The sequence below is a fragment of the Phoca vitulina genome, unplaced genomic scaffold (assembly GCF_004348235.1).
Source record: "Phoca vitulina isolate PV1807 unplaced genomic scaffold, GSC_HSeal_1.0 scaffold39, whole genome shotgun sequence".
Taxonomy (NCBI): domain Eukaryota; kingdom Metazoa; phylum Chordata; class Mammalia; order Carnivora; family Phocidae; genus Phoca; species Phoca vitulina.
The window spans coordinates 11,984,147-11,999,933 of NW_022589742.1; the positions used below are offsets into that span (position 1 = coordinate 11,984,147).

Below are 15,787 nucleotides of genomic sequence, written 5' to 3' on the forward strand. Positions count from 1 at the left end.
CCGGGGCCGCTGCGTTGGGAAAACGGTTTGAGGGAAGCCCCTCGGAGAGCAGGAAGAGGAGGTGGATTTTGTGCGGAGGAGGAAGACCTCGGGTGGCTCGGGTGGCCAGGGGCGAGCTGGACCCGGCTGGGAGGAGGCCTGCGGCGAAGCGGAGAGGGGCCCCGCGGCCAGGGAGCCCCCACGCACCTCAAGGAAGGATGGAGAGGTTGCAAAAATCCTAAAGGGAAAAGCCCTGGCGGCTGTAGGCCAATGAGCGGCGGGAAGGAGGAGTGAGGCTGGGGAACTTCTCCCAGAGCCAGTCAGAGGGGACGGCTGCTGGGAAGCCAATCAGCGCGCCGGAGCCCGCAGCCCCTCTGCAGTAGTTATGCCAGAGCGCCCTGGGTAGAGCGGCGGCGAGCGGGCAGCTGGGCTGGGCCGCCAGGAGCCACCGCACGCGCTCGGCGCCCTCCTCTCCGCCGCTCCCGCCCGGTCGCCGCGCCGCGGTGCCCCAGCCGGCCCCGCAGCCCCGCGCCCCCGCACCCGCAGGCTCGCCGCCGCTCGGCGGCCGCCGCCCCCCTGGCCGCGCGCTTGGCCTCGCCCCGCCCCGCCCGGTCCCCCGTCGCCCCGCCCCGCCCGCCGGCCCCGCCCCGCCCGAGCCGCCGCGCCGCTCCCCCCCGCGCCCCGCGCCCAGGTAGCTGCGAGGAAACTTTTGCCGCGGCTGGGTAGCGGCACGTCTCCCGCTCCTCAGGGCCGCTGCCAGCCTTGCCGAGTCTCGGGACCGCTCGCGCCCCCGCTGCCACTCTCCCGCGCTCTCCTCGCTGCCCGCGAAGCAGGATGGCGGGGACCGTGCGCACCGCGTGCTTGGTGGTGGCGATGCTGCTCAGCTTGGACTGCCCGGGACAGGCGCAGCCCCCGCCGCCGCCGCCGGACGCCACCTGTCACCAGGTCCGCTCCTTCTTCCAGAGACTGCAGCCCGGACTCAAGTGGGTGCCCGAAACCCCCGTGCCAGGTGAGGAGGCGACCCCGCGCGCGTCCCCCGCGTCCGGCGGGGAGCCGGGGGCGCGTGGCGACCGTACCCCCGGGCGCGCTGGCCTCGTGGGGCCGCGGTCGTGCGCCCCGCCGCTGGGCACCTGGGAGTGGTCGCTGCGCCCGGGGCCCGGCCAGGTCTACCGGGGGAGGGCGGAAGGGTGAGCGTGGACCGTGTCCGCATCTCCCGGGCTCGCTCTGCTGTCAGGGAAGGTGCGGGTGGGAGGCACGGCGGGGAGGGCCTTCTCGCGAGCGCCCATTTTTGGGGGAGGGCGGGAAGGTGGGAGCTGCTTCCCGGGGCCTCGGCGAACTGGCGCCCCACAGCCGAGCCGGTGCCTCGAGCATTCGCCACCCTCCCTTGCACGAACGTGCCAGCGTTTCCGCCGGAGCTGGACCGTGGCTACGGCCATTCTCTCCCCAGCCTGCCCCCCTCGCCCTCCTTTCCGCAGCCTGGGTTCCCGGGGTTCGCGGGCCCAAGTGCAGGCAAAGTTGGGGACAGATCTCCGAATCCACAGTGGCAGGTAGAGTACACGCTGGGGGAAACTTTTGAGTAGGAGGGTCCCCAAGATGAGGAGGACCGAACCTTTCCCTTCAAAACAGCGTCCCTTATCCAGGTTGGCAAAATCGCTTCGAAAACGGTGCTGCTGGCCGGGGAGCAGGAGTCCAAAGATGATTTAACTCCTCCCCTTCTCAAATTCATCTGCCTTCTTGACAGGCTGGACCCTGAAGGGGAGATGATTTTAGGTGGAGGAAAGTTTCCGAACGCCTGCCTTTTGTTCTGCACAATCAGATCGTGTTGTAAGGGCATATTTTAACCTTCGCTGAGGGCTGCCGCTGTCAACAGATGAATATTAATGGCCCCGTGTGATTGACTGTCCCGCGGTTGGACTCCTAAAAGCCTGCCTTAGAATCCAATTAGGACAAGTTGCTACATTGACACTGCGGGCGAGAAGAGTTGGTTTGAAACAGGTTAATTTATCGGAGGTGCGCTCTGCAGGAGCGGCCGGTGGTGTTCGCAAACCCTGAGACGTCCGTGGCCTTCGGGGTCTCCTCCCAGCCCGCGCCTCCAGCGAGGCGCGCGTCCCGCGCTTCGGAGGGATCAGGGATCGGGGAGCAGCCCTCGTCAAAACTTGGCTCGTGGCTCTCAACAAGTCAGAGAGGCGGGCCTGATGGTTGGACCAAGTTGTGAACGCGACGCGCGCCCTGTGGGCGCTGCCAGCGAGCGTTCACTAGCGGGAGCTTACCTAGGCAGCCGGCGCTCCCTCAGCCCTCAGCCTTTTCTTTAGGTGGATTAAAAGAGCCGAGCGAGCCCGCTGTTTGGTTGCAAAGGTAATTGGTCACCCCTTTTGGCGACTGAAATGCATTTGCGCATATGTTAAATATTGCGTTGCAGGAGTTCGCTCTATGGGAGGGGAGAACTACCTCTCCCGCTGTTAAATGTTCATAACGTACCACGTGGGCGTGTGCAGGAGCTGTAAGGGGCAACCTATGAATCAGTTCCACAGAGCTGAAACAACAGGCGCAATCTCTCTCCCCTCGAAGTGCCGTGGTAATTAGATTGCTAAGGCCAGAGAATACACTCTTGTTGATAACGTAAAAATTGGTCCTCACAGGATGGGTCCCAGCGAGATGAATGGTTCCGGGGTTGGGGTTGGGGCCACATTTGGCTGGTTCGAGGCCAGGGAGTAAAGGTTGTACTTAAAAGAAGAAAAAGACCAGAAGGAACACACTGATACTCATTTAGCAACCCCCTCCCTCTACACACACTCGTGCTGGCGCTGGCCCTCCCTCCTCCTCCCCAGCTCTCTGGCTGCCGGCCTCTTTGCAGCATCTGTATACAAGTACTGGGAGGGCCCACACACTGTGTGTAAGAGATTTGGCCTGGGCTCCCTCCCTGCACGCTCCCTTGCTCCCTGCCTAAGGATGGCCATGCTGTAGAGGACAGGAATTCCTAATGGGGATTTTTTCCCTTTTCCTCCAGTATTTCCCAAACTCTATAGGCAAAATTACTTTCCAAGGGTCTTCATATAAACCCAATTTCCCTACTTCACTTCTATTAAACAGCCGTGTGCAGTGGCCAGCACCTTCTAGATGGCGGGCAGGCACTGTTCTGACTCGTGCTGGAGTAAAGCCAAACTTCAAATACGGTGACACCCAGGCAGCTAGCTACCATATATCCTGGATTTTCCGGGGGCTGCGCAGATTTCCAGTACTCTTGTCTTGCCATGAAAACCATGTGTCCCGAATTTCACTTGGACAACTCTGGTCACTGTAGAATGGGAAACATGGTGAAAATCCTAATGTCCACAAGTGGAAAGAGCTCATCAGTAATTCAGAGAAGAGATGATAATGGCCGACTAAATACAATGACAAGTGCATCATCTCAAAGTGAATAAATGTGTCATTTGCTGCTGTTGTTCCGTGGTTGGAAATTGAAAGAGAGCTGCAAATTATTTGATAGTTATGAACCGTCAAGATGACCGTTTGACTTCTTTTTCCCCCATCTATATTTTAAGCCATGTTCAGTTTGCCCACGTCACTGTACTAACTGCTAATTAAAGCTCTTTTTGTCCCAGATAAAATGAGATTTGGTCACAGGAAGGAGAAATCCTCAAGAATGTCCTGTCTCACTTAGGGGGAGCATTTGGGATTGACTGCTAACTTCGGCCATTAGCAGAATTGGGTTAGAGTGGATAAGGTACATTTCTTATGCTAGTATGGATGAGACTAAATGGCATTTGAAATCAGCCAGCCTAAAAAATAAATCACTGGTGCTGAAGGGCTATACCAGACTTCCACAAAGCTGATCTAAAGCCTTACAATCTCATGTTCCCATTTCTTTTAGAGCGTTCAAAGACACGGGATAGCAATTCTAAATAGCATGTCCCCCAAGTCCATAGATCTTTTCATACCCCACTCTCTCTCTTTTTAAGGATTTGTAACTTGGAAGGCACCACAGATGGAAACCAGGCACACAGAGTTAGCATTTGGCAGAAAAATCCATATAACTGACTTTCAGTGTAGCTCTTTTGCCCTTATTTAATTTAGAAAAATTCAGAAAAAAGCCAATGAGCTCATAAGTCTGGATGTTTATTTTGTTTTGCTTAACCTACCCACAGGCGCAATCAAGAATGGATACAATTTTAGGCAAAGAAAGTGAGCTAGTAATCAGACAATGATGTTTCCAATTGTCTCAAGGGAATGTTACAGAAGTCTGAAAAAAAATTCCTCTAAACAAAAATCAAGTGTAATTCACTTTATGAATGCCATACACTGCTTTTGTGGGGGGTGGTGGTGAAGGGGACGGACGGGAATGGGAAAATCAAACAAACCATGGTAGTGTTGCAACTCCCCAAAGATTGAGGGATCTTGCCTTAGAGGGCCCTGGAAAGTGCAGGAACCAATCCCGAAGGCCAAACTCCCGTGTGGGTCAAAGGCAACCCTGAAGAGCCAAGCCCGACTTGGAGTTTCTCAAAATAGATGAAACACCATAAAAATAAAAATCAGCGTTCTTGAAACAAAGAGAGAGTTTGGTATTTGTTGTCGTTGTTGTTTTAAAGTGTGAGACCTAGTGACCGTGTCTGGGTGGCCAGCCGCGGCTCCCCAGTCAGTTGGAAGTAGCTAGGGGTCCTAATGTCGGGAGAGGGAACAAGACACGGGGTGTGGGTGTGGGAGGACTTGCTCCCTGCCGAGGCCGCCCTAGACGTGGGGGCGAGCAGGTGATTTGTTCACACTTTGACAAAGTCGCATTATTGCACGCTAACTGGGGACAGTTCGGAGGGCTCTTCCGGAGCGTGGTCTGAGTAGATCTCTGAGGCCGGCCCTGACGGGTGGTACCGGGCTGGGCTTGGAGGGCAGCGTGGGGCCCGTCGAGGAGATGGCTGGTGGTCGGTGGAGCGCCCGGGCCTGCGAGGAGCCTAAGCCTGGCGCTCCTTGGCCGGCCCCGAGTGAGGTGCTGGATGTGCCGAGAGGAGTAAGACACAGCCCCTTTTGTCAAGGCGCTCACAGTCTCGTGGGGGAGCCTACGAGTAAACAGGCTTCTCAGGAAACTTGTAGGATTAAACAGGGTGAAAAGGGCTAGAAAATACCTCCAGGAAATTGGCTGGAATGGTCACAATAGCCAGCCTGGCCAAGGGAAAAGAACTGAAGAGATGAAGTGGGAGATAGGGCGGTCGCTCTTAATAGGGCCGCCATCTTAAAGAGAGTTTTCTTAATTCTTGGAGCAAATTCCACGCAAGCATTAGGAGATGCATGCATGGGATGATTCCGATGGATGCTAGATGACACAGATGGTGTCAGTTTTGCAATTTTTTTTTTTCTTATGGGCTGGTAGATTGCATCCAGTCTTTTGGATGCAATATTTTTGAGCTTTCTGCTACTTTCATCTTTAGAGTTGCCATGTTTGCTGTTCGCTGTAGCCTAGAAAAAGGCTGCTTATTACCAACCTGGGAAGAAAGAGGCCTGGGTTTGTCTGCTATGAGACAAGACAGAAAATATGTTTTCTCCTTAAATGGCAGCTATCAATGACCACGCCAACTTCAGTGTTTGATGCATATACAAAAGCATGGGTCTTAAGAGGTATCTTATTACTCATTTCTAAGAAAATTGAAGATAATCACTTATAACTTGTGCACACGATACATCATTTGGAAAGAATTTCACTAGGGATCATATTGCTCAACTGAAAAGTTCTGGCATGCTGAATTTGTACATTTTTGTGAATGCTTCCTTTACTCTGATCTCTCGCTTTTTTCTGCATATGGTTATTTGTATGTTTTAGATTAGAAGCTTCTTAAAGGGAAAGCCCTGCATTTGGTGCAGTGTTGAGCACAATACCAAGAGCACCATAGCACATTTAGTAAATTATTGATGATAATAGAATTTCTAGATCATGACGTATTCCCTATGAACTCTCAGATACTTTCCTAAGCTCTATGTCATCTTACTTATTTTAGAAGCCCAAGTCCAGTTTGTTTGGGTACACCGCTGGGGTGTGTGGACAAACTTTTCAGGCTGCCTATATCTTGACTGGAGCCAGATTCAGTCTTTCCTCAGTTAGCTGGTGACTCTTAACCATCAGGAAGGGCTTATTAATGTCGAGTACCCAAAGAACAAATTGAAATTAGCAACATTGTTATGATTGGCGTAGTATCATTACAGGACAACAGTTATTATAGCACATAAATTGTAACACATCTCTTAAATCAAACTCTTTGATGGAATGTCAGCTAGACCTTTCTCGCTAACATTGACATTACCGTATTTTGGAGTTGGGCTATAACACATGCACGGACCTGTTGAAGTACCTCACACGTTTCTGTAGCCTGGGATCAGAATTTGTGCACAGGCTCAATTACAGAGACCATACCAGGAGCCAACATCTATTCAGCCCTAGCCAAGCTTGCAAAGGGGTTTGATGTTTTGGGTAATCTAGGGTCTAATGGAAAGTGTGGGTAGAACCCCACCCCCCCCACTCATCTGCCCATATTTAGCAAATTGTCCGGCTGGAAACAGGATCCCCAGCACTCCATTAAGAAATGAGCATCAGAGAATAGAATCCAAACCATGGGCCCCAGACTGGCTTTAGAGACAGTGTAAGGTAATGGGAATTTACCTTCTGAGATAGAATGACAGGGAGAATGTGAGTCAGAAAGCAAGGTGAAGGTGGGCATACCAGCAGAGAAAATGTGCATTTTGAAATGCTGCGTGTGTGGAGAAAACCCTCACTGGAGCATGGTAGTCTCGCTTGAAGACCTCGTTGAATGTACAAAGTAAAAAAGGTTTAGTTCTGTACTTCAAATTAGGCCAATTAAACCTCAATTGTCCAAGTGCTAATTATTAGAAATACTTGTCTGCCATTTTTAAACAAAAATGAATCCAGAGTGATTACCAAGAAAGGCGTGTTCACTTTTGCCTCTCTTTGTGTGTAGCTGGATAAAGCCTTATTTGAGAGTTTGTATTTTTTCTCATGAGTAAAAAGGAGTCAGTGTTAGGACCAAAATGCATTGCTAGTGTTCCAAACAGTTAATTGCTTCCAGTAGTTGAAATTGTATTTATATGCTAGATTAGTAAATCTACTAAGCTCTTTGAAGTATACTTAATAGGCTTATATTGATAAATAATTGATAGGAAGGGAGATAAAATACAAGTGAAAGTGGCAATAAGAAGGGACAGGGAAGTTAAAGCCATTATAAAAGAAACCTCCACTCACTGTATTCTATCCATCCACCTGAAAGTTGAATGAGGTACGTTTCTTAGAAGTGAGGATTTTGAGAATATCCTGTGTTTTTCAGAATTTCCACAATGTGGCATGCATTTATTTCTTTTATAAATCCAGAATAAGGCAGAATTCTAGACTACAATTTTAATTGGCCTTTTTGAGTCTGGATTTTGGAAATAAGTTTATGACTGGAAAATTAGAAATCCTGAGTATGGCATCTTTAAGGTATGTGTTCATAGTCGTCTATATCTGCCCTACTAGACTGTGATCTTCATCTTTGTGTCTGCCATGTCTAGCAAAGAGCATGGTACAAATCATAGGTGCTCAATAAATATTTGTAGACTAAATGAATGATTGGAAGTAGAAATGTATTACAAACAAAATTTCCATAAAGCCAATATTTAAGTAGTTGATTCACTTTTACTAATATATTAAGGTTTCTAAAAAAGCAGCTCCTTTTTCAGGTCAAAAATCCATTTGTTGTCTATAGGTAAGTGACAAAGGACTGGTTTAATTCATGTGGCTGTACTATAATTCCCCAAAAGAAGTAGTCTAGCCAAACCTTTCCAAGAGGTAAGTATTCTGTGCTTGTTTACAAGGCTATTCTAAGAAGTTTATAGATAAATTAAATATATCCGCCTATATATAAATGCATTTATTTACTTTACAGATCTGTGGCATTTAGGTTTCAAAAATAATGCAACTTGGTGTCAGTTACAGAAACATACATGGAATGTATGTAAGTTTTTCTTTGGTGTTTCTTACCTATAACATGAAGCTTCATAAATGTATATTTAAAAGGACACAATCCAAAGTGGATATTCAGCCAAGGAAATTTTATTTGAGTAGGATAAAGGGCCTCCTGAGAGGTCTCTCAATTTCTGTATGCATTGGGGCAAGCTTTGAAAGTCAGCTGAGAAAACTCAACTATTTGGCTAGGGCTGACCCATCGGGAGTTCTTTCAGCTAGAGGCTCAACTAGGAAAGAGGGTAAAAAGGAAAGGGATGGTGTTCATTTGAAAATAATATCAGAATTGTGTTTGCATACTTTCCTCCTTAGTTATGGTTCTCCTCCCTCTCTCCCAAACTCTGCATTCTGGTACTTGTAGTATGTATCAGCATCCTGGGATACTCCATTGCTCTTTGTCCAATTTTGGTTCGGAGGATTGAAGCTGAGGGAAACGTGGGCAAGAGAGGAAGGGCTAGAGCAACAGATACAGGGAGGACATTCAACAGATACAGGGAGGACATACCCTTACTCTGGTATGTATCAGAAAGTTCACTGACACATAACAGCCTGAAAGGATTGGAAAACATTTGAATTTGGAAGCTTGCATGTTCATAGAAAATACGGAGATATGCCCCAAGTGCATTTGGGTCCCTGAAATACTCTATTTGTACTTCTTCTTGCTTAGTATCCATGTTTTTTTGAAGTACCTAGCTTATTCATAGCCTCTGCCAGACCCTACAACTGTTGAATACAGACGCCATATTTGATTCCGCATGATATCCTCTAGAGTGGTGAGTAGAGTGCCTTGTATAGAGTTAGTAATAAAGGTTGGAGCTAAGGTAAGAATAAACACCTAAAGACACAGTCTACAGGACTTGACCGCTGTTGAATGAGATCCTAGGATGGCATATACCTAGAGAAGGACTGAGTCTCTGGATGCATCATTGTCTAAGTTGATCTGCAGTAGGGATTGAGGATGGGGTGGTGGAGGTGAAGCCCATTTATTTGTTCTTTGTGGTCCTGGGAGCCTTCTTGCCCCTCTTTCAAAACTGAAGTCTGGGGAGGAAGTGACAAGTAGAGAGAAATTTTTACCTACAGGTTTCTCTAAGATTTACTTATTTATTTGAGAGGAGGGGAGAGAGGGAGAGAGAATCTTAAGCAGACTCTGTGCTGAGCACAGAGCCCCATGTGGGGCTTGACGCAGGGCTCAAACCTACGACCCTGAGATCAGGACCTGAGACAAAACCAAGAGTCAGATGCTTACCTGACTGCGCCCCCCAGGCGCCACCCCCCCCCCCAGCCTTCTCTAAATGTGGTGTTTAAGGGACACCTGGCTGGCTCAGTTGGTAGAACATGTGACTCTTGGTCTTGGGGTCGTGAGTTCAAGACCCAAATTGGGCATAGAGCCTACTTTAAAAAAATGTGGTGTTTGGATATGTTTTATATGTATTTATATTTATGTATACGTGTGTGTGTATATTCATAGTTTATATATGTATAAATACTCTATATTTCTATTATTTTGATAGGAACAACTTATAATTATGTGCTATTTAAACTGTTTGAAAGTTGCTAATTATTACTCTTAGTAGTGAGTGGTCTTTCACAATCCTGTCTTATATTTGTGTTATGAAAGCCTTGCTTTCATATATCTTATGTACAGACAATGCAACCACTCATAAAGTGTCCATAGCTTCTGAGTTCAGCTGACCTGCCTGGTTCCAACACACACACACACACACACATTTGTACACTCATACATACACACATATACTATCCCTACATCTATCCATCCTTAATAACCTAGAGAAAAAGCCTAACTTACCCTGGAAAGAGCTTATGGGGTACAGCTTCTCAGAGCTCAAGTAACCCATTTTCAGTTGGATTGGCCCCAAATTGTTGCAGAGTGAATTGTCACTGATATCATAGAGCTCATTTATTAAGTTCCATCATTTTCCTAAGTACAGAGATGTGATCCTCATTTAAAGCAGTGATGGTCAACCCATACTGTGAATTTGACTCATTTCGGAAAATGACTTCTAGCACTGGCCACATTGCATGTTGAAGTCCATAGCAAGGAGAATGTGACCCAAGAGGCAGTTTCCAAGTTAACTTTCATGGAGTGATTGTATTGGGGACAACATTTAGTTGTTTTGGAAAACAGATGGAAATCCTCAGGAAAGGAACCTACTAATAATGAACTCTATATGCCATCGCTGCATAAATACTGAAAAGTTTTTCATTCATTCTCTACTTCAGCAACATTCATTGAGCCCTGATTCTATGCTGGGTACTGACCTAGGAGCTGATGCATAAGATACAATCACCGCCTAGGGAGGGAGCCATGTAGGGATCTGGGGGTTGTTGCGCTATGGAGGAGGGGTGCCTAGCTGCCTTAAGTGGGCTGTCACGTAAGGTATATGCAAAGGCCTGTAGAGACAAAATGACACATTTGTTGGACTGGACTGGTTTGGATTGGTTGGAGAACAGCTGTGGGGGGGGGGGCGGTGGATGTAGAGGAAAGATGAACTAGAAAAGTAGGCAGGAAATGATGAGGAGTTTCCTCAGGCTGTATCCAAGGATGATGAAGAGCCATGAAAACATTTGAAGAAGAGAAAATGGTATTCAGTATGGAGAATGACTGGTACGGAGTCTTAGTAATACAGGTGAAAAAAAAGCAGGGCAGAAAATAGGGGAGTAAAAGATGAAGTTGAGAGACCAGAGGAAGTGGATCAGGTATGACTTGCTGACTGGATATGAGGATAGGAGGGAGAGTCTAGAACTTCTGTTTTTTCTGGGTGGTGGGGCTATGGCACATAATAGGTGCTCAGTAAATATTTGTTGACTTAGTGAAATATAGGAGGAACATATATTTTTAAGTAAACTGTACCCCTGACGTGGGGGCTTGAACTCATGACCCCAAGATCAAGAGTCGCACACTCTATTGACTGAGCCAGCCAGGCGCCCCAAGAAGAACATATATTTTTTTAAAGATTTATTTATTTATTTGAGAGAGAGAGACAGAGCGAGAGAGGGAACACAGCAGGGGGAGTGGGAGAGGGAGAAGCAGGCTTCCCGCTGAGTAGGGAGCCCGATGTGGGACTGGATCCCAGGACCTTGGGATCATGACCTGAGCCGAAGGCAGCCACTTAACGACTGAGCCAGCCAGGCGCCCCAAGAAAAACATGTTTTTAAGGGGTGAAATAATGAGTTTGATTTTGAAGGGGTTGAGTTTGAGAGGTTCTTTGATCATTGAGGCAGAAATGTCTGCTAGGTAGTTGAGGTTGTGTTTTGGATGGTAGAAGAGAGAAATCAGGGCTGGGGATACATACTCGGACATTAACAACATATAGATGCTAACTGAAACTCTGGGAATAGATGAGATCACTGGGAAATAGTGTATACACTCTCCTGGAGTTCAGAAGAAGCATAGTTGGGACTCATCAGCATATAGGCTCAAGTTGGAAGTCAAGGGTGTGGATGATATTTTCCAGGCTTTTGCATGTGACACATCTTAAAATGCATTTTGCCAACATCTGGTGATTTAAAAAAAACTGCCAAAGACTTCAAGAATTCTCTTGATTAAGAGAAAGTATGAGTAGATGTTGTCATGGTCCAAGATTTTGCAAATAAGATAATGCGCTACCAAGCACAGACACACACACACACACACACACACACAGACACACACACACACACACACACACGGGTGTGGGGGGAATGTAGAGAAGCACATTTGAAGCAAGGGATTGGATTTCTATTATTTTTGATAGCAGTAATTAATAATTTTGCATGCTATTTAAACTGTTTGAAAGTTGTTAATTGTTACTCTTAGCAGTGGGTGGTCTTTCACAATCCTACCTACATTTGTGTCGTGAAAGCCTTGCTTTCATATATCTTATGTACAGACAATGCAACCACTCATAAAGTGTCCATAGCTTCTGAGTTCAGCTGACCTGCCTGGTTCCAACATAGAGGCCCCCCTGCCGCACCCCAGCCCCCACTGGGGACCAGCCTCCCACTCTGGAGAATGAAAGCTGTAGCTTTTTGGAGCTCTGGTCTCTATTCCACTTCAGACTGGGCCCTGCTGGCTGGTCTCTGAAACATGTGGTTCCAAGCAAATACTAGGCATACTTGTGTAATTGGGCTGATTTTTCTTAAGTATCTATGGAGATGTAGTGTGTGTGTGTGTGTGTGTGTGTGTGTGTGTGTGTGTGTGTGTATGTTTTTGGTTGGTTGGGGGGGAAAGGGTGGTAGAATTTTCTGTTTCTCTGGCATGAAGAGTTTCTTTAATTTCCCTATTGTTCAAGAGGTTGCCTTCATCCAAGCTTCTATTTTCATTCAGTGTAAACTTGAAACCCCTTGTTCTCCAGTAGATTTTTTCGTGACCACTTTCAGGTTAGTGGAATAGTATGGAAGGGGCCCCAAGGGAAGAGCACAGAAACTACCATTTACTGAGTGCCAGTTGCTTTATATTTAATCTCGTTTACACAGCAAACCTGAAAGGGTGGTGCTGTCATCTCCATTTTACAGATGAAGAGACTGAGGCCCAGAAAGGTTCACTTTCCCTGAGCTTGTGTAATATGCGGAGCCAGGATTTGCATCCAGATTTGTCTCACTTGATAGCTCATGCTCTTGCCAGTATGCTCACTGGATTCTGAGGGGAAGGAAGATGGGCTGGATAGAAAGCATTTGACTTAACTTCCCACACTCCTTTGACTTTATGACATTTTTCACTCCGGGCTTCTCTCCTCCTCTCAGGCTGATTCCATCTCTGCTTGTTTGCCTTCATCCTCCCACCCTTTCTTAGATGCAAGCGCTCCAGTCATGTTTGTCCTTTGCCCCTTCTGTTCTCTCTTTGCTCATTCCCACACCCATTCCCATGACTTCATTATCTTTGCTGTTTGAATGACTCCCGTCTCCCTTTCCAGCCTGACCTCTTCCTTGCTGTCCAGTTCAGGATCTGCCAGTCGCCCTGCCGAACATCTCCATCCAGAAGTCCTGCCAAGGCTTCCCTTTCCACAGAGCCAAAAATCAGTCCATCATTTTCTCCTCCCGCCTGCACAAAACTGCCCCCCTCCAACATTCTGCATCCGTGGCGATAGCAACTCTGGTACCCAGACCTGAAACCATGCAATCATCTTGGACTTCTCTTTGTCCACATCTCACCCCCAAATTAAATGGCTAAGTCCTGCGAGTCTATCTCCGCCATGTCTTTCGCGCTTACCTCCTTGGCCCGTGTACCCTCTGTTTAAGCACAACAGGCCATGAACTCCTTAACTGAAAGGACCCTGTAGTTGTCTGCCTCCGAGCCTTTGCTTGTGGACCACCTGACTGTCTACCTTCCATCAGTGTGTGTTCTAGTCCTGGCCACCCTTCAAGGTGGCCGTGCGATGTCATGTGCACAAACCATATCATGGTTCCCCATGCCTAGTTCCCTTTGAACCCTGGTCTCATTGTACTTCTCCTATGGCCTTGGTTCTCTCTTGCTCTTCTAGTTATTTATGTCCTTGACTTTTTCGTCTTCCTAGAGGCTTGCTCCTTAAAGGGTGGCCCATGCACCAGGAGCATCAGCATCACCAGAGAGCTTGCAAGAAATGCAGAATCTCAGGCCCCATCCCAGAACTGCTGAATGAGACCTGTATTTCTATTTCATTTTATTTTTATTTTTTTAAAGATTTTATTGATTTATTTGACAGAGAGAGACACAGCGAGAGAGGGAACACAAGCAGGGGGAGTGGGAGAGGGAGAAGCAGGCTCCCCGCTGAGCAGGAAGCCCGATGTGGGGCTCGATCCCGGGACCCTGGGACCATGACCTGAGCCGAAGGCAGACGCTTAATGACTGAGCCACCCAGGCGCCCCGAGACCTGTATTTTTAAACAAGATCCCCAGTTGATTTGTATGCACTTTAAAGCTTGAGAAGGGCTGCTTCCAAGTGTAAGCTCCTTGAGGACAAGGACCTTGCAGGACTCAGGGGAGGGTCTTGCACATAATAGGTCCACATTCTTTTGATTTCTTGCATTTGTGCTGTGCTTGGCTGTTCATTCATTGATGTGGCCCCAGCAATCTATACACAAGAAATGTGTGAGGGGGGGAGGTTGGGGGAGGAGAGAGAGAGAGATTCAGAGAGTGGGGGTGAGAAGGAGGGAAGGGGGGGTTGAAGAATGAAGGGGCTGGATTGAGCCCGTATGCTGGCTAATAACTTTGTGACTAGTTTGGAAAACAATCTTTGCTCTCCCAGATAGTTAGAGCCTCTTGTCCACGCCTTGGCTTAATTTAATGTGGCCAGAGGCAAGTATCTTCCAAGACCATTTTGCTCTTACCCTAGGGACCTAATGGTTTCCCACTTTTTTTTTTTAACTGGACTTCTGGGGGGTACCTTCTCTGGCCATCCCTAGGAGTCAGAGTGGAGCTTTTGAAGCTATTCAGAGGGCCATGGAAGAACTGTGCTCAGTGTTTCAAATAGTCCCTTCTGTTTTCCGAAACTGAGTTTCTGCTTTGTTTTCAAACTTCAAAGTTTATTTCTGAAATAAAGGTTTATTTTCCCCCATGGAATTCTGAAGGTTTTATAAAAGTGTTAATTTCTAAAACCTAAGTCATTTCTTGCCTTTGAAACTTCAGTGCTGTGGGTCAATTTAATAACGTTGCCTGAAGGTTCTTTTGGCCTTCAAAAGCTGTCAGATTGCCTTTTCTTTGTTCTTTGAGGGAGTAAGGTTGCCTCATTCACAAAGCTTGAAGGAGTTGGAACCAGCTTTAGTCAATCATTCAGGCTTTCTCCGCCCCTCACCAATATCCAGTTTTATTTTCAAGCTAGGTCCTAGTGGCAAAGAGATGTATCGCTGACTAACAATTCTGTGTGAAATTCTCCAAAAGCTCATCACCCTTTATTTCATAGAGTAGAGTGATAAGAAGTAGCCTGAGTTATTAGGACACCTGTAGCCAAGGGGAGCAGCGGGTGTTCTGAGCACACCCATCGCTGCCCTTCTGGGGCTCAGAAAAGCTCCAAAGTTACTGAGCCCTCCCCTTCATCATCTGCCGGACTGCTCCCCACATCTTCCCTTTTTGCCTTCCTCCTTTCTACCCGCATGCTCTCTCTCAACTGGTTATAATTTAGAACAGAAGGTGTTTTACGGTTTGTTATGTTTATTGAATGGTTTTGTGTTTCTTGTTCTCTAAAAAAATTGGAGGAGTGGAATGTTTTATATTTCCCTCTGTATTTTAGTTTTTAGTTTTTAAGTTGTGTTTCCTTTTCCTAGAGTTCCTGATTTCCTTTTCTCCTCTCTCTTCCCCCATCTTCCTCTGCCTCCTCCACATCCGCTTGCCCTCAGTGATTCTGGAGAGAAAACAGCCTTTCCATTTCTGCCCGCATATTTGGTTTGGGTACCTGGTTACTTCTCCCGGGGATATTTCGAAATTCGATTCCTTAGTTAGTTTGGAATTGCAGAGCTCTAAAATATGCACTGATGAATTTACATTCCACTTTCTAAGAACTCCGAGTATTTAAAAGGGTAAATACATCCGACTGGAGTAGCTCAGATCATTGCCATGTAGTTTACGTTCTCTCTCACTGTGTCATAATTCTCAATGAATGCAAATTGCATCTTTGTTCTTAGAAATCTCTTGTCTTCCACCGAACTGCCTTTTTCTGAAGATCAGGGAGCCCCTTTGAGACACTGCTAATGTGGGGTGGAATTGACACCTAGCTCACAGGCTAACCAAATGTAGCTTGCTTTTCCCCGATGAAGTGATCACATTTCAGGACATCGTGTCACTTGCAGGATTTTATTGTCCTAGTTTCAAATTTGACTTCAGGTTAAAGAGCGTCTTCCAGTT

At 47.2% G+C, this 15,787-nt stretch overlaps 1 protein-coding gene across 1 annotated transcript in view; it reads left to right on the top strand.

Moving 5' to 3' along the window:
- The first annotated feature begins 686 nt into the window (after window positions 1–686).
- The window catches only part of GPC3 (glypican 3), a 400,170-nt gene continuing 385,069 nt past the window's right edge, over window positions 687–15,787 (top strand). The window contains exon 1 of the mRNA XM_032428379.1: window positions 687–988. Coding sequence (XP_032284270.1) covers window positions 814–988 — 175 coding nt within the window. The 5' untranslated portion in view covers window positions 687–813. The remainder of the gene's footprint in view (window positions 989–15,787) is intronic.